This window comes from Anolis carolinensis, chromosome 4, assembly GCF_035594765.1.
Source record: "Anolis carolinensis isolate JA03-04 chromosome 4, rAnoCar3.1.pri, whole genome shotgun sequence".
Taxonomy (NCBI): domain Eukaryota; kingdom Metazoa; phylum Chordata; class Lepidosauria; order Squamata; family Dactyloidae; genus Anolis; species Anolis carolinensis.
In genome coordinates this window covers 242168438-242193349 of record NC_085844.1, presented here as the reverse complement: position 1 = coordinate 242193349, position 24912 = coordinate 242168438, and the positions used below count along the sequence as shown (strand labels likewise).

Below are 24912 nucleotides of genomic sequence, written 5' to 3'. Positions count from 1 at the left end.
ATTGCTTTTTATTTACTGTTCTGATTTTTGAGTTTTGTAATACTGGTAGCCAGATTTTGTTCATTTTCATGGTTTCTTCCTTTCTGTTGAAGTTGTCCACATGCTTGTGGATTTCAATGGCTTCTCTGTGTAGTCTGACATGATAGTTGTTAGAATGGTCCAGCATTTTTGTGTTCTCAAATAGTATTCTGTGTCCAGGCTGGTTCATCAAATGCTCTGCTATGGCTGATTTCTCTGGTTGAATTAGTCTGCAGTGCCTTTCATGTTCTTTGACTCTTGTTTGGGCGCTGCGTTTGGTGGTCCCTATGTAGACTTGTCATGCTGTTGTTGCCTCCAAACCTGGGCATATTGGATCCAGTGGGGCCATTTATGTGTTTATCGTGTCAGATGCTGTCATGTATTTGAAAACACAAACAAAATTAAAAAAAAAAAAAACCCACTTGGCATTATACTAAATGTCCTTTGACCAGAAACTGGCCACTTGGTGTTGCTATAAGAAGATCCTCCATTGTGCATGTGGCAGGGCTCAGGCTGCATGGTAGTGGTAATAATAATAATAATAATAATAATAATAATAATAATAATAATAATAATAATAATGGAAAGTTCCTTGACAAAATTGAAGGAAAAGCTGATAAGGAGAAGACCTGGCTCTGGCTCACGAATGGGACCCTGAAGAAGGAGACAGAAGGCCTGATCCTTGCAGCCCAGGAGCAAGACATCAGGACAAAGGCCATTCAGGCCAAGATCGAAAAATCAGCTCATGACCCAAAATGCAGACTGTGCAAGGAAACCGATGAAACCATTGGTCATATCCTCAGCTGCTGTAAGAAAATTGCACAGACAGACTACAAACAGAGGCACAACTATGTGGCCCAAATGATTCATTGGAACTTATGCCTCAAGTACCACCTGGTGGGATCACAAACCTGTAGAGGTTGTGGAAAATGAACACGCAAAGATACTGTGGGACTTCCTAATCCAGACTGACAAAGTTCTGGAACACAACACACCAGACATCACTGTTGTGGGAAAGAAAAAGGTTTGGATCATTGATGTCGCCATCCCAGGTAACAGGAAAAACTCAGCCGCTATCAGGACCTCAAGATTGAACTTCAAAGACTCTGGCAGAAACTAGTGCAGGTGGTCCCAGTGGTGATCGGCACATTGGGTGCCGTGCCAAAAGATCTCAGCCGGCATTTGGAAACAATAGACATTGACGAAATCACAATCTGCCAACAGCAAAAGGCCACCCTACTGGGATCTGCATGCATCATCTGAAAATACATCACACAGTCCTAGACACTTGGGAAGTGTTCGACTTGTGATTTTGTGACACGAAATCCAGCATATCTATCTTGTTTGCTGTGTCATACAATAAAATAATAATAATAAAATGTATATACTACTCTATCTCCCCGAAGGGAGTCAGAGTAAAACATTCAATTACCAACATAGAAGATACAACATAACCATACTAAAGACATCAACATATTACTATTAAAAACAATCAAACACGTTTAAAATTCAGTTCCAGTACTACTTCATTGGACCCCCCGGTGGCACAGTGTATTAAAGCGCTGAGCTACTGAACTTGCTGACCAAAAGGTTGCAAGTTCGAATCCTGGAAGCCGAGTGAGCACCCGCTGTTAGTTCCAGCTTCTGCCAACCTAGCAGCAAATGTGAGTAGATCAATAGGTACCGCTCCGTCCGGAAAGTAATAGCGCTCCATGCAGTCATGCTGGCCACATGACCTTGGAGGTGTCTATGAACAACTCCGACTCTTTGGCTTAGAAATGGAGATGAGCATCAACCCCCAGAGTTGAACACGACTGGACTTTACCTTTACCCACTACTCCATTGGATGAAATTCAGCTACCAATGGTGAGAATTTCAGGGTGGGCCAAGGCAACTATTTGAAGTAACATAGGACCGGTGAGTCGGTAAAGTGCAAGATGGAGTCTGGGCTACTCAATTCAAAGGCCTTTTGAGCAGTTATAGGAACTAGGGTAGTAAATGGTCTCATGGGGGGGGGGGGGGGAGTGAGTAAAGTGCAAGGCAGGGTCCCAGCTGGTGGTCAAAGCAAGGACTGAGACTAATTTTCAAAGGCCTGTTGGAACCACCATATTTTCAGGTCCCTGCAGAAAGAGGATAGTGACGGGGACTGTCTTATCTCTCTGTGGAGTGTGTTCCAAAGGCAGGGGACCACCACTGAGAAGGCCCTCTCCCTTGTCCCCACCAGTCGTGCTTGAGACGGAGGTGGAAGCAAGAGGAGGACCTCTCCGGTAGCTCTCCCAAGCTCTCCCAAGCTTTAGGTGCTCTTACTGCCTATTACAGGGAAAACCAGCTGATCACTAATCCATCTAAAATGCAGACGTGTGCTTTTCACCTTAAGAACAGACAAGCATCCCGAGCTCTGAGGATCACCTGGGAAGAACTTCCACTGGAATCCCACTGAAACGACTCCTGGTTAAGAATGGGGCTGAGACAACAGGAAGACAACAGGAATCTACCCCTCGGAAGGGAAATTCATCCCTGAAAGTTACTTACTTAGGTGATCCCTTGTTGTCCGAGCATGATGGCCTTCTAAGTGTAGTGTCTTTGCGGTGGGTACGTAGGTGACTGTGGAGCCGTATTCTTGACCCACATGTTCTTGCACAGTGAGGTCATCGGTTTCCAGATGGAAAGTGTCAGGGTTGGCTTGATGCACCTTCCTCTTGGCACATTTCTTCCTTTCACCATTCCATTTGTGCCTTTTCAAATTCCACAGCACTGCTGGTCACAACTGACCTCCAGCTGGAGTGCTCAAGGGTCAAAGCTTCCCAGTTCTTGGCGTCTATTAGGCTTGAGCGATCCATGAAAAAATTGATTCTAAACTCGTTTCAAAAGTAGGGGGCGCCAGCGTTTCGTTTCTGATGTCATTTCTGAATTTTGCCCCCCAAAAAATTCGAAATTAACGAAAATTCGTTAGTTTCAAAAGTAATTCGTTAATGGCGGACGCGCATGCGCAGTGGCCAAAAAAAAGCACGAGGGGAGATTTTACAGGACTCTCCCGCCCTCATTTTTTGAGTGATCTTCTTCAAACTTGGTACAGTGGTAGAACACATTTAACACTGATAGCTCACCAAAATTTGGAACGTTTCCCTTATCCTCTGATTTTTGGCGAATTTTCATAGCTTTTATAATAAACCATTTTTTAATAATTGCAGAAATCTGTTCCTGGTTTGAAAGTCTTATTTCCTGTTAAATTGGGTTGTCTTTACTGTGAAAGTCATTGTTCTATTTCAGAAACTTTGTTAAATTGGTGTGTGTGTGATATATACTGTGTGTGTGTGTGTGTGTGTGTGTGTGTGTGTGTGTGTATATATATATATATATATATATATATATATATATATATATAGTCCCTGCATATGTGTGTGTGTATATAGGTAAAGGTAAAGGTATCCTTTGACGTTAAGTTCAGTCATGTCTGACTCTGGGGGTTGGTGCTCATCTCCATTTCTAAGCCCAAGAGCCAGTGTTGTCCATAGACACCTCCAAGGTCATGTGGCCGGCATGACTACATGGAGTGCCATTACCTTCCCGCCAGAGCGGTACCTATTGATCTACTCACATTGGCATGTTTTCAAGCTGCTAGGTTGGCAGAAGCTGGAGCTAACAGCGGGCACTCACTCTGCTCCCGGGATTTGAACTTGGGACCTTTCGGTCTGCAAGTTCAGCAGCTCAGTGCTTTAACACACTTCGCCATCGGGGCTCATGTATATATAATATACATACACATACACACAATGTGGAGAATATGTGGAAAGGTAGATAGATAAGTTGGGAGCCACAGCGAAGGCACCTTCCTGGGAGCAAGGTCTAATAATAATAATAATAATAATAATAATAATAATAATAATAATAATAATAATAAATCCCTTACAATATCCAAGATGGCTCACTGCTACAGAATCTTGGGAGGTTTAGTTCGGTATGGTACCATTATTGGCAGAGAAAGCTAAGCTGTAGGAGTTGAAATCCAATCATTTATCCTCCCTATAGAATCAATTTTATATGCATTTTTAGCTACAGAAAAGCTAAAATCAGGACAGTAAAAGAACAACACCCAGAAAATGGGAATTCCAGACAGGAAACAATCAGGGCCAGCTAATACCTCCCAACAAAGGATTCCCCCAGGTAGGAAGCAGCCAGGCTTTGAAGCTGCAAGGCTATTCAATGCTAATCAAGGTGACCAATTGCAACATTCACACTTGCCTCCCACAGACAAGAGTTCTTTCTCCCACCCTGGACCTTCCACAGATATAAACCCCACTTGCCTAGCTTCGCACAGACGTCTGTGGCCTAGCTGCCACAGATGTGGGTGAAACGTCAGGAGAGAATGCTTCTGGCACATGGCCATAGAGCCCGGAAAACTCATAGCAACCCAGCCAGTAGGCTGTTGCTGAACAACCTATGAACTTTTAGCATTAAAGGATAAAATGCCCAAGATTTTATCACTTAATACTGTTGGCATGTCTGGAGAAGAATAGAATGCTTCTATACCAGGCAAGGGCAAACTTTGCCCATGTCTGGAGTTAGGAATTGTAGGAGTTGAAATCCAAAACAATTTGACAGAAAACTGGGAGTTGTAGTTTGGCATGGTACTGGCTCTCTTCTGCAGGGAAGGCTAGGGACTTTGTAAAACTACAGCTCACATGACATGGCACTGAATCTGTTGCAATTGAGCTGGTGCCAGAATCCTTTCCGGGAGATCTCCTCAGTGGAGATATCTCTTAAAGGGATATCCTCTGGCTCTAAGGATTCCGTTTAGGAAGGCAAGCCTTGTTTTGGTATTCCCCTTTAAGCCTGGCTGAAGAAGCAAAACCAAACGGCGGCTCCAGGGCGAGGCAGGGCGAGGAGAAGGCCAAGCGCAGGCAGGCATGGCTCTTCTCTCTTCTCTTCGCTCCCTCCCTGCTTCGCGGAAGGCTTCTACTGAGCCGGTGTGGTCCCCGGGGGGGGGGGGGGGGGGAGGGCGATCCGAAGACATCAGAAACAAACGAAAATAGGTACTTTTATTATTCAAATTCGTAATATTTGTAAGGCAGTGAGCAGATGTTTCAATATCAATTCAAAAGTAATTACGAAACGAATTTTAAACGAATTTAACGAACTAACGAAAAATTTGCTCCAGCCTAGCGTCTATGCCACCGTTTTTAAGGTTAGCTTTAAACCCATCTTTTAATCTGTTTTCCTGTCCACCAACATTTCATTTTCCATTCTTGAGTTGGGAGTATAGTAACTGCTTTGGGAGATGGTGATCGGGCATTTGGACAACGTGGTCAGTCCGGCGTAGATGGCATAGGAGCATCGCTTCAATGCTGGTGGTCTTTGCTTCTTCCAGCATGGTGACATTTGTCCACCTGTCTTCCCAAGTAATTTGCAGGATCATGAGGAAAAGGTGTCTCCACTGGAGCTTTATCACTAATTCTTGTTTCCACAACAAGCCAAATGGTTCAAAATCCAATTGGAATTTGGCTAAAAATGAGGTGAAATCTTCTGAATGGGGATACAAACAGCAAAACAAACCCCAGATGTGTTAACCCTTCCCTATGTGATCCAAAGCCCGTGTGTGTGTGTGTGTGTGTGTGTGAACCCCAACCACTTAAAATGTGCCTATTCTGGCTTACATACAAACTCAACTTAAGAACAAACCTACAGAACCTATCTTGTTCATACCTTGGGGACCGCCTGTATGCCAATTCATGTAAAGCTTTATTTCCTTGGTTTTCCCCCTTTCAAAATTAACCACTACTTCCTCACACTCTTCTAACATTTGCAGTCAATATTTTTCTACACTGAGAATTCATGGCTCCTCCTTTTTAAATCTACCAAGTTGACACTGTTGTTTTTCAATGTATCTTTTTTTTGGGGGGGGGATATAAAATTTTATTGTGTTATATAAAAGAAAAATAAAATAGGAGACAGACTTTCGGTCTTAAAATAAGCTCCAGCATCTGCTTCATTACAAAAAAAAAAAAATCACTATTCTGGACATAGCAAGGATTCATCAAGGATTTTTAAATGCTTCGGTTCTACCCTAGAACTGCATCAGCAAGCACTTCTCACGATCAGCTCCTAGGCTTAATTCACATTCATGGATTTTCTTACAGAATAGATGAAACAGATCAACACAGAGGCATGGTGACAATTTAAAAAATCTTGCAGTAAGCCACCTGAGTGTGTAATGCATACTCCTAGGAAAATGTATGTCGTACAACTATATTCTTGTATAGAATGACAGCCACAGATAGTTTGGTGAAGCTGCTATTCTAATTCATTTCTAAATGCAGCTTAGTACAACGTGAAACAATCTGCTGTAAAGATGAAAGTGTAAAAAGACTTTACAAATTGTATAATACCTATGAAGCAGTGTCACAGCGGGTTAAACCACTGCTGAACTTGCTGACTGAAAGGTTGGTGGTTTGAATCCAGGGAGAGGGGTGAGCTCCTGCTGTTAGCCTCAGCTTCTGCCAACCTAGCAGTTTGGAAACACGCAAATGATTGCTTCTGCAAATGTGAGATCAATAGGGTACCGCTCTGGCAGGAAGGCAATGGTGCTTCATGAAGTCATGCCGACCACATGACCTTGAAGGTGTCTATGGATAACGCCAGCTCTTCGACTTTGAAATGGAGATGAGCACCAAACCCCAGTCGGACACGACTAGACTCAATGTCAGGGGGAAACCTTTACAAACCTTATAATAAGCTATATTGTTGAAAAAAATAAATCAATATATGCATATACCAAAAGAGGACACAGTTGTTTTTTTTCCTTTTTAAATGGTCATGCCTTTAATTTGATTTTAAATTCTATCCATAGTCTACTTACTTTAAAACGTTTGTAAAATGTCAATTTTCATATGCATTTTTTGTAACTTTTGTGAGTCCCCTTTGAATCCTAGGGCTGAGGAAAAGACAAGATATAACATCATAATCGTTCATCATGGGGCCTGCTGGGTGTAATCTTGCAGCTCCTATCACAATCATTGGCAGTATATAGCTATGCACACTTAACTGGGAATAGAAATCCAGAACAGAGATCTGTATCAGCAAAACAAAATTGTTTTTACGTTTTATTATAAATATGTTTAAATTGTTTTGGAAGCTTATTTGGGTCCCACTCTTGGAGAAAGACAGCATAGAAATGGAATAATAAATACAAATCGCTCTCTAGAACAATGTCTCTAACTATCTGATACAATAACTGTGCCATATTATTATCATATCTGCTTTCTTTCCTGGAAACCGATTGTATACTAGCAATTGATGACTCACAGGCTGGCACTGATCCGTGCAATATCTGTTATGATTGAGCCTCATGGCTCTGTTACTGACAGACGTGGGCGTAAGACTCCTCGAGAGTCAGATACTCTCGAGGAGCGAGAGAGAAAAAGACTGCGAGACATATTTGCAGCACCATCTGACGAGGAGTCTTTCGAAGGGTTTACGGAGAGAATGGAGGAGGGGCTGGTTAGCTCAGAGGAGGATGAGATGGATTGGACTCGGGTAAGGGAGGAAGTGGGTGCCACTGGCCATGATGGGACAGAAGATGAATGGGGACCTTCAGGATTAGACCCATGGTTTAGCTGGAGGGATGGGACGGGATCCACAGCTGGAGATGCTGTTGGGCGTAGTCAGAGGTGTTCCAGCTCTGACGAGGAAAGTGATGAGGAAACGCCCGGGTTAAGGAGGACAGCTGACAGTGATGAAGATTTGTAACTGGCATAAAATGGGGCTTGGGAGCGATTGCAAATTGCGTTGGGCAAGGTAATCTGGGCAAACGCTTGGGATCCGTGTGTGTGTGGGACGCTTCCCTGAAGACTTGTGTGCTTTCCTGTGCTGTGACGTAAGTTGATTGGAATCCAGGGTCAGACGGCGGGAGGGATTGTGTGGGCATTTGTTTGTGCAAACCTGTGCTTACTCTTATTAGCTTGACCCTCCGTCGTCTTCTTGACGGACGCCATCTCCTGCTTTGAGAACTCGGACTGAACTGACCACGGCTTGTCTTCCCCCCTTCTTGGACTTGGAAAAACTACAAACGTCTGCTTCTGGCTTTGATCTACGGAACGGAACTGGTCTACTCAACTGCTACAATCCTTGGCTGATTTACTCGTGTTGGAGATCCTGTCTGCTGTGTGTGTGGGGGAGCGACGCAAGTTACTCTAAGCACAGTGTTGGCAGCAGAGAGGAATCTGCTGCCAATTAGTTGCATTCTTTGTATCTTTTGTTCCTTGGCTTTCGTTTCGTTTATACCCAGGCTGAAGCAAGCAGTTTGTTTTTACCCGGATTAAACTCCGGTTTAATCCGGTTTATCTTTTGAACATTTACTTTTGCCCCTTTTTGCTCCTAAAGGCAAAAACTGCCTGGCCCTTGTGTTTTACGGGCATTTTTGAGTTCTGTAATCTAATAAACTCTGTTACTTTGAATCTTGTGGCGTTCTGTCCTTGACAGATTGCCCAACGCCCATAAAAAGTTTATTGCAGCAATAAACCCGTCAGGAAGACGATGGATGAGTTAAGGGCCAAAGTAGACCAATTGCAAACGGCTTTTACCGTTATCCAAACAGCTCAGGCTGTGAAAGGACATGTTTTGACTCCTGAACGCTTTGACGGAACCAGGTGCAAGTTGCCAACCTTTTTGGCACAAGTGGAGCTTTATTTTTCTCAGCTCAGTGCTCATGCTTTTCCTACAGACACTAGCAAGGTGGCCTTTATTTTGAGTTTGTTGACCGGTCCCGCAGGACAATGGGCCACTAATTTAATTTTGGGAAATGACCCAGTCAAGGACAATTTGAATAATTTCAAAAAGTTGTTAACTGATACTTTTGGGGATCCTCTCCGCACGGAGAACGCTGGGTGGGCTCTGTATCGGTTGAAACAGGGAAAGGGGACTGTTTTGGATTACTTAAATAAGTTTAACCTGTATCGCCACCAGCTGGATTGGGGGGAAAATGCATTCATGCTTTTATTTACTGCCGGGTTAAGTGATATGCTCCAGGATGAATTAGCACGCTTGGAGCCGGCTGAAAGCTGGGACGCCTTAGTAGCTAAGGTGCTGCGTTTAGACGCAAGGTTCGAGGCTCGTAAACACTCAAAAGCAATGTGTGCGCCACCCATGCATGTAACCAGGGCACCTGTGGTGATGGGGGAAGAGCCCATGGAGCTTGGGGTCTTTAAAAAGCTGTCTACAGAGGAAAAGGGCCGTAGGAGGCAGCTGGGCTTGTGTTTGTACTGTGGGAATGCTGGGCATTTTGCCAAAAATTGTAATGTGAAACCTTCCCAGCTTTCGGGAAAAGGCCAGCCCTAGTGCGACGTGAGTCCAACGCACTAGGGCTCCTCAAGCAGTCAACTGAGGGGAGGAAGCATGTTTTCGTACCCATTACATTATCTGTTGGGGGAAGGGAACTTGTTTCTACTTTGGCACTGCTGGACTCAGGGGCTACGGTCTCCTATGTAGATATTGAGTTTGCTAAGAAGCATGGCATTCCTAGAGTGCGCAAGGCATGCGACGTGTGGGTGGAAGGAGCAGATGGGAGACTGCTGGAGACTGGGGTGGTTAACCATGAAACCTCAGCAGTAACGTGGGAGGTGCAGGGAGTAACGGGAACGTTTGTGTGGGATATTACGAGCTTGCCTAGATATGATGTGATCCTGGGGATGGATTGGCTAGCTGTAGTAAACCCACAAGTAGATTGGGCAACACGTAAAGTGATCTTAAAGAGGCAGGATTGTTGCACTCTAAATGTTACTCATTCTGATATGGAGGGAGTGCCTGCTGAGTATGGGGAGTTCTCTGATGTATTTTGTAAAAGAGAAGCGGACAAATTACCACCGCACAGGCCATATGATTGCGCCATCAAGTTGGCAGAAGGTGCGAAACTGCCAGCAGGGAGGCTGTATGCCTTGACTGTACCGGAAAGGCAAGCTTTGCGGGAGTTTCTAGATGAAAATTTAGCCAAGGGGTTTATTCGCCCATCTAGTTCTCCAACTGCGGCACCGGTATTCTTTGTAGCCAAAAAGACTGGGGAACTTAGGTTGGTCTGCGATTATCGGATCCTAAACAAATACACCATTCGGGATAGGTACCCGCTGCCTTTAATCTCGGAACTGTTATCAAGGGTGCAAGGGGCTAAGGTCTTTACCAAGCTTGACCTGCGGGGGGCCTATAACTTAATCCGTATACGGGAAGGGGATGAATGGAAGACGGCATTTAACACGTGTTTCGGATGCCACGAGTTCCGAGTCATGCCTTTTGGGCTTTGTAATGCTCCTGCGGTATTCCAGAGGTTCATGAACGATGTGTTCAGGGACCTAATTGACCAATTTTTAGTGATTTATTTGGATGATATCTTGATTTTTTCTAAGGACGAGAAAGAGCATCGTCAACATGTCAAGCAGGTTCTGCACCGACTGCGGGCTAATGGGCTTTTCGCCAAGGCTTCCAAGTGCGTCTTTCATGTGCCTGAAGTGGAGTTCCTAGGTCATGTAGTGTCAGGTAGGGAACTTAAAATGGACCCACATAAGGTTGACGCCGTCAACTCATGGCAGGAGCTGAAGACTAAGAAGGATGTACAAAGGTTCTTGGGTTTCGCTAATTACTACCGGGAGTTTATTCCGAATTTTGCAAAGCTCACGGTACCTTTGACGCAGCTTCTGCGCAAGAAACAGCCATTTGTGTGGGGGCGGGAAGCTCACGAGGCGTTTCTACAACTAAAGTCTAGTTTTCAATCGGACAACATACTAACCCATCCTGATGTTGACAGACCGTTCGTGGTAGAAGCGGACGCTTCTAGCTACGCGTTGGGGGCTGTATTGTCTCAGAAGGATTCCTCAGGGACCTTGCGTCCCTGTGGATTTTACTCGCGGCAACTAACACCCTTCGAGCAGAACTATACCATATGGGAGAAGGAGTTGTTGGCGATTAAGGTGGCGTTTGAGGTGTGGCGGCACTGGCTTGAAGGGGCACGGCACCAGATCGTGGTCAGATCTGATCACAAGAACTTAGAGCACTTGCAAACAGCAAAGAAGTTAAACCAGCGTCAAATCCGCTGGGCTTTGTTTTTCTCCAGGTTTAACTTCAAGGTGCAGTTCGTGGAGGGGAAGGCAAACTTGCGGGCCGATGCTTTATCCCGCAAGCCGGAATTTAAGACCAATGAGCAGGTAGTATGTCAGACCATCTTGCCTACTGCCTCTCTGTGTGTTGTAGATAATGAGCTTGGGTTACATGACCAGATCCTTGAGGCTCAGAAGGATGATGTGTGGACTCAGGAGCAACTGATGCTGCTCTCTGCAGGTAACCGTACCATACTGCCGCATCTCCAGGATCAAGACGGGGTATTGGTGCGTAGGGGGCAGGTTTACGTACCAGTAGGGACCCTCAGGTTGGAGGTGATTAGAGCCCACCATGACGAACCCATGGCTGGGCACTTTGGCAGGTTCAAGACCGTACAGCTTATCACCAGGAGCTACTGGTGGCCAAAGATGCGGCAAGACATTCTGCGCTTTTGTGACAGCTGCGCCGTTTGTCAGCAGAGTAAGACGCCTGTTGGGCGCCCTAGAGGGTTGTTATCGTCTTTACCTGTTCCGGAGAGGCCATGGCAAATCATTTCCATGGATTTTATTTCAGATTTGCCTAAGTCTGGGGGTTATACTTGTATTTGGGTGGTGGTGGATTTATTTAGTAAACTGGCTCATTTTATTCCTTGTTCAACCATTCCGGCGGCCCCTACGTTGGCCTTACTATTTACAAAGCACATCTATCGTTTGCACGGAGCACCCGAGGTGATTATTTCAGATAGGGCTCCGCAATTTGTGTCACGCTTTTGGAAACACTTCCATGAGTGTTTGGGGACTAAGTTAAACGTGTCTTCAGCTTTCCATCCGCAAACGGATGGACAGTCGGAACGGGTTAATGGGCTCTTAGAGCAGTATCTGCGTTGTTTTTGTTTAGATCAACCCACGGCTTGGGTAAAGTGGTTACCGGTGGCGGAATTTGCTTACAACAATGCGGTGCACACGTCTAGTCAGCATACGCCATTTGAGCTAACTTATGGTTTTCACCCACGGGGAGGTGTGGCGCCGTCGACCAATGTGGTCTCTTCGGACCCTGTGTACCGCTCTTCGGAAATGGCTGCATTGCATGATGTTGCCCGTCGCTTACTGTTGGAAGCTAAGGCAACGCAGAAGACTCAGGCTGACCGCCACAGGCAGGCAGGGGAGGAGTTGGAAGAAGGGGATTTGGTGTGGTTATCTTCCAAACATATTAAACAGGCTGGGGGAAAGTTTGCGCCTCGGTATTTGGGTCCCTTTCCTATCGTTAAAAAGATTTCTTCTGTTGCGTTTCGTTTGCGTTTACCGTCTAGTTTAAAGGTCCATCCAGTCTTTCATCGTTCGCTGTTGAAACTTGATACCTCTAGTCGTCGTGGTGCTATAGCGGAGGGTATCACTGCCACTTCTCCGCCATCGGGGGAGGAGGCCTTTGTGAGAGGGGATAGTGTTATGATTGAGCCTCATGGCTCTGTTACTGACAGACGTGGGCGTAAGACTCCTCGAGAGTCAGATACTCTCGAGGAGCGAGAGAGAAAAAGACTGCGAGACATATTTGCAGCACCATCTGACGAGGAGTCTTTCGAAGGGTTTACGGAGAGAATGGAGGAGGGGCTGGTTAGCTCAGAGGAGGATGAGATGGATTGGACTCGGGTAAGGGAGGAAGTGGGTGCCACTGGCCATGATGGGACAGAAGATGAATGGGGACCTTCAGGATTAGACCCATGGTTTAGCTGGAGGGATGGGACGGGATCCACAGCTGGAGATGCTGTTGGGCGTAGTCAGAGGTGTTCCAGCTCTGACGAGGAAAGTGATGAGGAAACGCCCGGGTTAAGGAGGACAGCTGACAGTGATGAAGATTTGTAACTGGCATAAAATGGGGCTTGGGAGCGATTGCAAATTGCGTTGGGCAAGGTAATCTGGGCAAACGCTTGGGATCCGTGTGTGTGTGGGACGCTTCCCTGAAGACTTGTGTGCTTTCCTGTGCTGTGACGTAAGTTGATTGGAATCCAGGGTCAGACGGCGGGAGGGATTGTGTGGGCATTTGTTTGTGCAAACCTGTGCTTACTCTTATTAGCTTGACCCTCCGTCGTCTTCTTGACGGACGCCATCTCCTGCTTTGAGAACTCGGACTGAACTGACCACGGCTTGTCTTCCCCCCTTCTTGGACTTGGAAAAACTACAAACGTCTGCTTCTGGCTTTGATCTACGGAACGGAACTGGTCTACTCAACTGCTACAATCCTTGGCTGATTTACTCGTATTGGAGATCCTGTCTGCTGTGTGTGTGGGGGAGCGACGCAAGTTACTCTAAGCACAGTGTTGGCAGCAGAGAGGAATCTGCTGCCAATTAGTTGCATTCTTTGTATCTTTTGTTCCTTGGCTTTCGTTTCGTTTATACCCAGGCTGAAGCAAGCAGTTTGTTTTTACCCGGATTAAACTCCGGTTTAATCCGGTTTATCTTTTGAACATTTACTTTTGCCCCTTTTTGCTCCTAAAGGCAAAAACTGCCTGGCCCTTGTGTTTTACGGGCATTTTTGAGTTCTGTAATCTAATAAACTCTGTTACTTTGAATCTTGTGGCGTTCTGTCCTTGACAATATCAGTTTGAGTAACGTTCCCTACAGCAACATAAAATATTCTTAAGAACCCCTATTTTAGATACAAGTAGTCCAATCCCCCAATTCCCTGGTGCTACAATATCTATGGGATCTATGACGCTGAAACTGCAGTAAGATTAGTTTAATGAAGCAGATGCCAACACTGATTGCTGCCATGGCATCCAAAAAACAATGTTTTCTTCCATCATTTAAGAAACAAGGCAACATTCCTAAAACTCACAGGGAAAATGGCTGTTTAGGATCTTTGTTTCTCAGAGAAATGTATATTGTAGCCACAATGGAGAAGAAAAACATTAAGCCTATAAAACTGCCTCGACAACTTGCAATATTTGGGGAAGCTGTTAAAATAAATTCATAGCAATCGCATGGGACCACTTTCGGTGGCCGAATCCTTAAATTGTTGCGCCTCGCGCTGCCTATTAAAAGAACTTAGTCAATTTCAGTGTTGTCTACCAATGTATAAATCTTCCTTTCCCATTACTTGCAACATGTTGCTGTCACTTGAGATAGCTGGAGTGGGTTTCATTTAATAATTCAAATCGTTTTTTTTCTCTCCCAGCACATCCTTGCTGAATTTGCGGGTTCCTCCAGGAATTGTATCAAGTGCTTGCAAAATTTTAAGATTGCTGCTGTTATCATTCCTATTATTATTTTGCGAGAAAGGGTATGAATAATGGAAAATGAGGCCACCAAGCCTGGAACTGTTAGGACGCTTAAATTGTATACTTGGGAATAGCCATACAAGACTTGATTGCAATTCCTCTTCTGTTGTGCTGTGCAAACTGAGCTCCTTTTGCAACTGGAATTTTCAACTTATTTTAGAGCCATCTACACATATTACATTGCCTTGATGCCAAGTCAACGGGGAATTCTATGTATCGATGCTTTTGTAATGACAAGGAATGCTGGATTAACCCATTTGCCTACCTCAGAGCAGGGGAAAAATTCTAAATTATCTATGAGAGATGGGAAATACGGTGGTTCACATTTTGGACTACAGCTCCATCATCTTCAGCATTGGCGATGCTGGTTATAATAAATTTAAGGAAGCAGCTCTGAGTTTGCAAAACCTGAGTAGGGATTTTCAAAAAATCACACTAAATCCAAGCTGACCCGACAGCAATCTGGAATAACATTCCCAAAGGTGAATGAGAAAAGTTAGCACCCATTTGCCTGCGTCTAAGAAGGCTATCAAACTGAAAAATATAAAAGGGTAACTGGGATCCTGTGTCCTCAAACATACCTATGATGACATAGAGCCATCACTGTAGCTACTAGGGATATGCAAAATTATTCTTACTATTCGTATTTCGTATCAAATTTGTGTATACAAATCAATATTAGAAAAATGCAGGAAAGGTGGGGGGATCTAAGAACTGAAAAACTCATCAATAATATTAAGATTCTGTAAGATTTTGATGCCTCCCAAGGTTAGTTTAATTTTCATTGTAAGAATTAAGCAACTTTGGTAAAGCCAAGAGAACATAAAGTGTTTTAAAAACCAATCCTGTTTTTCTTTGGCTCAATCGCCGTAACAACAACAACTACTGCTACTACTACTACTTTATATCCCACCTCTATCTCCCCGGAGAGACTCAGGGCAGCTTACATGGGAAACACGCCCAATCCAACGACAAATTAAAACCAACCATAGATCAAAACATAACTGAATAAAATCAATAACATTCCAAAAACAATAACATAACATGAAACAGCACCATCAACCAACAATCCTTCCCTTAATGAGCACTGAAATACAGTTAGGGGAGAAGGGATTAGAGCATAAAAAAGGGCACTGGGGGTGGGATAAGCAAACTTGGGTAGGAGACTGAAAACAGCATTCTGAGAAATGTAGTTTGGGAAGGTGAGGTCCCGTGGCAGGGAATGCAAAAGGCCCTGCCCTAAACTAGATTTCCTAGAGTACAGTGCTCAGCATCAGAAAGCCCCAATGGCACCAGCCGTTTAGAGTAATTCTAATAATAATAAATAACATTATTAAATCTGCAAAGAGGACTAAAGTAAGTAATAGTATAAATCTGTGCTAAGTTGAAGTTATGTGGTTGTGTGTCATAAAGACAGACAGGCATACAAAGAAATTGCTATTGTCACTTTTTTGGGGGATAAATGGATTTTGTCTAAACTTTTTAAAATCCCCAAAACTCTGTAAATGTGTGAATCTTTCTTAAACTTCTTGGGAATTGATGCCCTGGTCATCTTGTGCATTGTATATAAAATTCAAGTAGATAGCTCTCGCAGTTTTTTAAATGTTTATATAAACTTTGAAAATTCCCCAAAAATCTGAATAAGTGAAATGTTCTGAAATTTGGTGGGCTAACAGTGGTAAATGTGTTCTACCTTTGTAGCAAGTTTCACTCCAATAGGGTGAAAGGAGTCCCAGAAGTTTCCCCAATTATAGTACAGTAGATTCTCACTTATCCAACCTAAACGGGCCGGCAGAACGTTGGATAAGTTAATATGTTGGATAATAATGAGAGATTAAGGAAAAGCCTATTAAACATCAAATTAGGTTATGATTTTACAAATTAAGCACCAAAACATCATGTTATACAACAAATTTGACAGAAAAAGTAGTTCATTACACAGTAATGCTATGTAGTAATTACTGTATTTACAAATTTAGCACCAAAATATCACAATGCATTGAAAACATTGACTACAAAAATGCGTTGGATAAGCGAATGCTGGATAAGTGAGACTCTACTGTAATTATGTCCAAGTACTACAATGAAATAGTAACAAAATCTTGTTACTCTCGTTATAGTTACAATTATTTTCAAACTATACTTTAGAAACACTTTAGAAACAAAATGCCAGTGCCCTTCAGTTTTGTAATAATTTCTGAACAATTTTTTTAAATGGATCGCACATCCCTAGTAGCTACTTTTGCTGATTCCATCCTTGAAAGACTTGCCTCTGAGGGCAGCTAGTGCTTCAATTGAAGAATTTGTGAGGTGTTGAAGGCAGGTAGCTTGAGGCATACCTTGCAGTTCTGCCGCAGCATATTGTTCCAATTGGTGTATCTCCACTATAGAATTAATGCAGTTTGATACCACTTTAACTGCCATGGTTCAATGCTGTGGAATCATGGGACTGGTAGTTTTACAAGGTTATTAGCCTCTAAACGGCAGATTACAGGATTCCACAGCATGGCCAATTAAAGCATTACTATAACATAATAAACATAGTCTAGAGCTCTTTTCACAAGTAATAAAGGTTAACACAAAGGCAAAATTAGGCAACTTTCGGCCACTTTCGTTCCTCTTCTTTTATTCTTTTTCTTACAAAAATATGCTTTCTAGGTCCACCAAAATAAAGTTACATTTCAAGGAACAAGTGAGCATTTTAAAGACAATAACAAGGACATTTCCCTATCAGATCATCCAGAAACAATATATGAAATTAGATTTTAACATTGCTTGCATTAAAGTTCAAACTTCTTTTGGAAGGAAAGTAATAAGAAAGCTACAATTTTTAAAATTAACTCCATTTAGGAACTCCTCACAAAAATAATGCTTCTCTAGTGAATTAAATAAAAAATATAAAATACATATTTACATTATTGTCCCAGTCTGACAAAAGCTTCCCACTCAAGTGACTTAAATGGAATTATTCACACTGGGATTTATACAATACAGATATTTGAAGCAAAGGCTCCTGTTTCCTCCACTCTTGAAACAAGAATGAATTCCAGCCACATTTCAAGAAATGTGGTATACTATTATATATAGAAACACTGCCGTCTTTGTTTTGCTTCTACAACCTGATAAAATTATATACGTCTCCAGTTTCTGAAAGGCAAAACTGGTCACAAAGAAGCAAAATGCAGTTAATATGCATTATGTGCAGTTCACAAGAAGGCTCGTTCATATTTGGTACAGAAAATTGGTTTATGGGTAGGCAAAAGCAGGAACTACTTTTGCCTACTCATACAACTAGCAGACAGACACTGCTGGCTATAACCAAACGGCAGTCATCAAAATTAGCATCTCCACTTCATGACACAAAAAACCCCCCAAAGCTAAAATCAGCCATTTTAGATCCATGGCTCCCTTTCCCCCCAAAAATGCTCATTCTAGGAATCGAGCTGAATAAAGTGTGCAGTGGTGAGTTACCGCAATCTGCTGCCACCAGATCTGCTCAGTCAACATAATTTTTGTAAAGCAGACAGCTTTCCCCTTATTCCAAAATGTTCACTTTTTTCTGCTGATCAGGAAGCTATCTGATTTGAAGGGAGAAAACCAAGCTCATATTTGCCAATAAGACCTGTCCCCTTACTAGTCATTTTCCCCTTTGCACTAGTGAACTCAAGGTCCCAAAACCTTTTGCCTTCTGGGCGCTGCAGTTCAAATGCAAGTTGGTCTTCTTCTATTTGCTGCTTTTATGTCCGGCGCCGCTTTGCAGCACTTGGGCTGGAAGGATTGCTGTTTGCATTTAAGACCTTTTCGGTGGCTCTGTTCCGCTTCCTTTTATCCCCTCCTTCTTTGGATCCCGATTCGGAGGAGCTCCTCTCCTTCTCCTTGCTGCTTGGCTTTTCGGCTGGTTTTGCTAGGTTTCCCAGGGATGCATAGACTGGAATAAAAATCACATGAAAGAATATGCTTTGAGGATCATCTATTTCATTGTGGCTGCTAATTAAGTGAATGCAAGCCCTTTATGGTGGTGAGTCTGTATGCATCTAATTCCATGTTGGGCTATTTTCAGCTTCAAACAAAACTGTTACTACAGATGATTGTTATGATGGTGTGACACCGTTGGCTGAGGCCCCCTCTACAATGTCATATGAAATCCATATTATCTGATTTTAATTTGATTATATGGCAGTGTAGACTTAGGTGATCCAGTTCAAAGCATATAATATGGATTATCTGATTTGATAATTTGGATTATATGGCAGTATAGTAAGGACCTTAGTGTTATGCTCAGTCTTTCACAGGTCAGTTTGTTCCATTCCTCACAGATAACACCAAAAATGCACAAAAAATACAGATAATTTTAAGAGATGGAATTCACTACTTTGAAGACTCTGATCCTGGCCAACTAAATGGCAGGTTTGCCCCTCAGACACAATAACTATGCTATTAAGAAGCACCACTGATATTATAAATTGTGTTGTGTGTGTAGATGAAGGAGCCAGGAAGGAGAAATCTTAAAATGGGTTACTTGATACTGCCATTAAATTAAATATTTCCATAGTTTAAATATCACATTTTCAATGTAAAGCAGCAACAAGGGGCAGTGACTTTTCAAATGGTGTACTACAGCTCCTACTATCCCTGGCTGCCCACCATACTGTTTAGGTTTATTTTTATTTATTTATTTACAGCATTTATATTCCGCCCTTCTCACCCCGAAGGGGACTCAGGGCGGATCACATTACACATATAGGCAAACATTCAATGCCTTTTAACATAGAACAAAGACAAGACAAACATAGGCTCCGAGTGGGGCTCGAACTCATGACCTCCTGGTCAGAGTGATTCATTACAGCTGGTTGCAGCTGGCTTGCTCTCCAGCCTGCGCCACAGCCCGGGCTAGGTTGAGTTATGCATACTAATAGACTACTGTCATTAAAACACAGCGGGGAATGAAGCTTTCGTTCAATAGTACAGTTGAACAGGTTTAAAAGCAATGGAGGATAAATCCCTCTCTTTAGAACCATGCAGTGTAAACTTTAATAGAAAACACATTTAATGTAATCTGAACTACCATCAAAGCACAAATGCTTTTTTCAAGCATGTACATAATGTAGCTCAACGGCGGCAATGACAAATCTGATCTGATCTCACACTCCTAACATGACAGAGAAAATAAATGAATAGCACAGCTGGGTAATGCAAATACTGCAAAAAGAACAAAGCAAAATGAAATAAAAATAAAAAGAGAAAAAGTTCACTGGAGGATTTTAGTCTTTCTCTATGTCAGAAATAAAGTAATTCTAAAACTAAACTCAATTTTTATCTTTATTGCAGTTTGGAGAGACAGAAGGTATAGTTCACTTACAGAGGAAAGATGGTGACATGACACTTCCAGATCTTTTCTTAACCAGGATTGTAGAAAGGAGGACCGAAGCTTATTTGTTTTAAAACAATCTTAAATGTCTTTTCCTAAGGCTGGATCGACACTGCCCTCTACCCCAGGATCTGATTCTAGATTATCTGCTTTGAACTGGATTATATGAATCTACACTGCCAGATAATCTGGGCTAAGATAAGATCCTGGGATATAGGGCAGTGTAGATCCAGCCTAAGACTGCAGAAAGAAATGCCACAAATTGTTGATCTTGTAATCTCTCATGCATCCAATTTATTTCTCAAACACCTGAAGTGTACTCTCAGAGGCCCCATGGTCACCTCAAGGAATTAAGCAGAAAAAAGGAGGGGCAAAACTCTAGAAGGGTCCCAGAGTCTGGAAATGATTGCTATAAATTATATAGTTTTCCAGTGCTAAAATTACCTTCTTCAGGACCTGTATGTGATTCCATCTCTTCTTTTACTTCTTCTTTGATCTCATCTTCAGTCATGACTTTTCCTATGGGAAATAATAAGGAACAAATTGATGGCGTTGGTACAAATTCAGTTTTTCTCTTCATTTCTGTTAGCTGATGTGTGCCCCCAGGTCAGTAATCTATTTTGGATAAAAGGGGAATTCATTCTTTGCTGTCCTGAATAACTTTCTTTCATGCAATTTCAAACTTCTTGATACTTGAACGTTGTGGCTCACATGAGCCACTGCAGAATAAATGTGAAAATAATCAAAACATTTTAACCATTCAAGGTTGGTCCAAGAGATCTTGTTGCCTTACCACATCTTGCCTTTGCAAATTCTTTAAAATTATTTCTACCAATGGAGACTCCAAGGCCAATAGCTTAATAAATGACTATAGATCAGAATTGTTTGGTCGACTGTTTGCTTTAATGACAGTCTGAATTCTTTCCTCACCAGTTTTTTTTATGTTACTTTTTATAAGACTAAGAATGGTCAGAGTTAAAAAGAAAAAGAAAAATTGCCTTTAAAAAAGTACAAAAACCGAAATACATTGGAAAGAAGGGTTTTATTCCCTATTACAACTTCATCCTCATCACCTCTTTTAGTTAGGCCATATCTCCCGTGAATCTGGTTTACAATTCTTCCTTCAGCATTCTCAAACGTAATGTTTTCTGTCTATGGGTTACTGAAACCCCTTACAGATAATTACAACAGATAGTTGGATAGACAACTACAGCTGTAAGGCGACATGGGAGTAAGTCCGTAAGATTTACTATGGTGTAGTAAAATATTTCTAGTCTCCACTTCAGGGTATACCCAATATTCAGTATTCAATTGCAAATGATATTCATAATTAATATTTTCATATATTATTGCCTCTGCTCCTGCAGCCAAGGAAGAAGGAATGCTGCTCCTGTCCCCTCTGCCCCCTCTTCCGAGTCCTCCACAGGAGTTTCCCAGCGTGGCCCGGCTGGAGCGGTGGGAGAAGCCGGACTTGGCTGCCTCTTCCAGGCTCTTGCTGCTGCCATTGGCTTTCACGCTCTCACCCACCCTCCCTCACTCACTCATCCGGCAGGAGCAGCATTCCTACTTCCCTGGCTGCAGGAGCAGAGGCAGCCAGGGCAACATGGCGGGCCCAGAGCAAGGGCCCAGCTGGCGTTGGTAGGGAAGGGTTCACTAGCTTCCCGGAGCTTGCAAGGAGGAGAAAGGCTACATAACAATTAAAATAATGTATAAATATTACAATTCAAATAGTGTCCCTACTTTGCAGATTTCCACTTATCGCAGGAGGTCCTGGAACGGAATCCCCGCGATAAGTGAGGGAACACTGTATACATTTCCAAGATTTTTGTTATAGTCTCCTTCTGTTCACATAACACACCTACACACTGCAGCTGACACAGAATTTGAAAAACTACTTTAAATCATATATGTTATTTTCTAAGTATTTCCTAAGAAGTTCCAAATATATTTATCTGAAGAAAGGCCTACCAAGCACACAAGGACATATCTGTAGCCATGGAAATCTATGAGATCTCTCTATGAAACCTATAGAAATCTATCCCTGGGCAAGTCACACTCAGCCTCAGAGGAAGATAATGGCAAATTTCCTTTGAACAAAACTTGCCAAATAAACTCCATGATTGTTTAATCTCAGGGCCACTGTAAATTGGAAATCATTTGAATGCACACAACAGAAATAGTTGAACTGTACTATAAGGCTTCAACCTCATGCATACATACATGGAAGTGAAATAAATTAGCTTTAAAACTACTAAGATCTGAGTAGACATATGCATAAGTGCAGTTAAAAAGAACAAACACAGAAGAGGTTCAAAACTGTGGTATATAAATAACACATGGTGCTGATATAAAAGCCTTTAATGGGTCTCACCTTCTTTTACCTCTTGAATAATTTCTTCAGGGAGAATAAAGTTTTTTTCCGAGTTGGGAAAGGGAAGAATCTCAGATTCATGCTTGGAAAGAACAGAAATACTAATGTGGTTGAAATAGTTATAACAACAATTGAATATTTCTAAAACAAATGCAAAGGCGATATATTCACAAATAAAATTTTACTAAACAAATGCAAAATATTTACAGATACAGTAGAGTCTCACTTATCCAACACTCACTTATCCAACGTTCTGGATTATCCAACGCATTTTTGTAGTCAATGTTTGCAATATATCATGATATTTTGGTGCTAAATTCGTAAATACAGTAATTACTACATAGCATTAATGTGTAATGAACTACTTTTTCTGTCAAATTTGTTGTATAACATGATGTTTTGGTGCTTAATTTGTAAAATCATAACCTATTTTGATGTTTAATAGGCTTTTTCTTAATCTCTCCTTATTATCCAACATATTCGCTTATCCAACATCCTGCCGGCCCGTTTATGTTGGATAAGTGAGACTCTACTGTATTTCAAACCAAGGGTAACTGACACTCAACGAATGCGAAATATTCCTTAAATATAAGAGCTTTTAAAAAAAAAAAGAATGAAGTATTTTAACTGTTTTAAGTGATTTTAACCAATGTATAATTGTGTTTTAATACTTACATGCTGGGAGATTTTAAATTGTATTTTTTCAATTGTTTTGAGTTGCTTTGCATCTCAATCCCAGAGATAAAAGCAGAATATAAATAATAACAACAACACAGGAATGGCCCCAGCTTCTTGTGGGGAAACACTCACCAGCGCTTGCATGTCATACATGGTACTCAAGTGGTCCCAAATGACTTTGGAAGAAATTTGCCTCCCAATATTTTGACTGAACTTATCTCGGATACAGATCATGTGAAAATGGCGATTCACACCTAACAGGTAAAGAAGGACAAAGAAAGCCAACTGTAGCTAAAGTTCATTTTACCATCATATAGGAGGCAATGCAAATATCTAATTGAATAAATAAAACACGTCTGATTATGAGTAATGATACCGAGGTTTTGTAAGTGAGCTTTTTATAACATGTCATAGAATAAGAGTTGGAAAAGACCCCGAAGGCTATCCAGTCCAACCTCATTGTGCCAGGCAGATATATACAATCAAAGCCCTCCTGACAGATAGCCATCCAGACTCTGCTTAAAAAGCTCCACAGAAGGAAGCTCCATTGGCAGTATATTCCACTGCCAAAGGGCTCTTACCACCAGGAAGTTCTTCTTAATGTTTAGCTGAGCTCTTTCTTCTTGCAGCTTGAATCCATTGCTCTATACCAGGCATGGGCAAACTCCGGCCCTCTAGGTGTTTTGGACTTCAACTCCTACAATTCCTAACAGCTTAGGAATTGTGGGAATTGAAGTCCTGGTCTATGTCCTAGTCACCCACATCTGAGGCAGCAGCCAAGCTTTGAAGCTGCAAGGCTATTCAATGCTAATCAAGGTGATCCACTGCAATATTCACACGTGTCTCAAACAGATAAGTGTTATTTCACAGATCTATAAATCCCACCTGCCTAGTTTCCAACAGTCCTCACAACATCTGCCTGCCATAGATGTGGGCGAAACGTCAGGAGAGAATGCTTATGGTACATGGTCATACAGCCCGAAAACCTGACAGCAACCCTGCTCTCATTCATTCAGCCTGGCCTTCCAGGGGCTTGGGACTTCAACTCCCAGAATGCCTGTTCATTGGCCAAAGCGGCAGAGGATTCTGGGAGTTGAAGTCCGAATAGAAAGTAGCAAACCTGGAGGACTGGAGTCACACACGGAGTTCCCACCCTCTCCCCAGCCGATCCCGCCTCCTTCTCCTCGGGCAGCGTGGCTACTCGAGCCCGAGGCTTCATCTGCGGCCTGGTCTTTACTCTCTCTGTCTCTCACCGACAGGCTTGTGGCCCAGCATGGCGTGGAAAAGGCACACCTCCACCTCAGGGCTCCAGACCACGGGCGGCGCGGGGAGAGGCGGCAGAGGCGGGGGAAGAGCCGTCGCCATGGAGGAGGACGCGGAAGAGGCGGCGGTGGTCGTCAAGGTGGTGGTCGAGGCCGCGGCTTCCTCCTCCGTCGCAGGCCCCACGGCGGGGCAAGGCGGCTTCCCCTCCGCCGCAGCCCCGGCCGAGCTCTCGGCTTCGCCCATGGCCTGCTCTGCCAACGCAGGCCGGGGATGCGCGCTCGCTTCTAGGCCGCAGAGCAGCGCCCTTAGGGAACAGCGCCTCCTAGGGGCCGAATCGCGCACTGCACTGCAGAATCAACGCAGCATCCCAATATAGAATCATATAATCACAGAGTTGGAAGAGACCACATGGGCCATCTAGTCCAACCCCCTGCTATGCAGAAAAAGCAAAATCAAAGTATCACTGACAGATGGCCATCCAGCCTCGGTTTACTTTAAAAGTTTCCAAGGAAGGAGTTTCTACTACACTCCAAGGCAGAGAGTTCCACTGCTGAACAGCTCTTACAGTCAGGAAGTTCTTCCTAATGTTCCTTTCCTGTCATTTGAACCCATTGCTCCGAGTCCTAGTCGACAGGGCATCATGAAACAAGCCTGCATATTTTCGAACTGCTAGTTTGGCAGAAGCTAACAGTTGGAGCTCACCCAACTCCCCGGATTCGAACCGCCAGTCTTTCGGTCAGCAAGTTTAGCAGCTCAGGCATTTAACCCACAGCACCATGCAATGCACGGGCAAATTGTTGGGTGAGTGGGCTTTGTAACAAAAGACCCTCCCCATAAGCATAGAGCAGAATATCTCATTAG

The 24912-nt window shown here is 43.0% G+C and overlaps 1 protein-coding gene across 1 annotated transcript; it reads right to left on the bottom strand.

Moving 5' to 3' along the window:
• Window positions 1-16980: 16980 nt before the first annotated feature.
• Window positions 16981-24395, bottom strand: mrgbp (MRG domain binding protein). Its single transcript, XM_003220671.4, has 5 exons — window positions 24042-24395; window positions 22921-23042; window positions 22111-22192; window positions 20184-20258; window positions 16981-18299 (listed from the first exon to the last, which is right to left on the bottom strand). The coding sequence occupies exons 1-5, from the start codon at window positions 24292-24294 to the stop codon at window positions 18109-18111; spliced, it is 723 nt and encodes a 240-aa protein (XP_003220719.2). The 5' UTR covers window positions 24295-24395; the 3' UTR covers window positions 16981-18108.
• Between the last annotated feature and the right edge of the window lie 517 nt (window positions 24396-24912).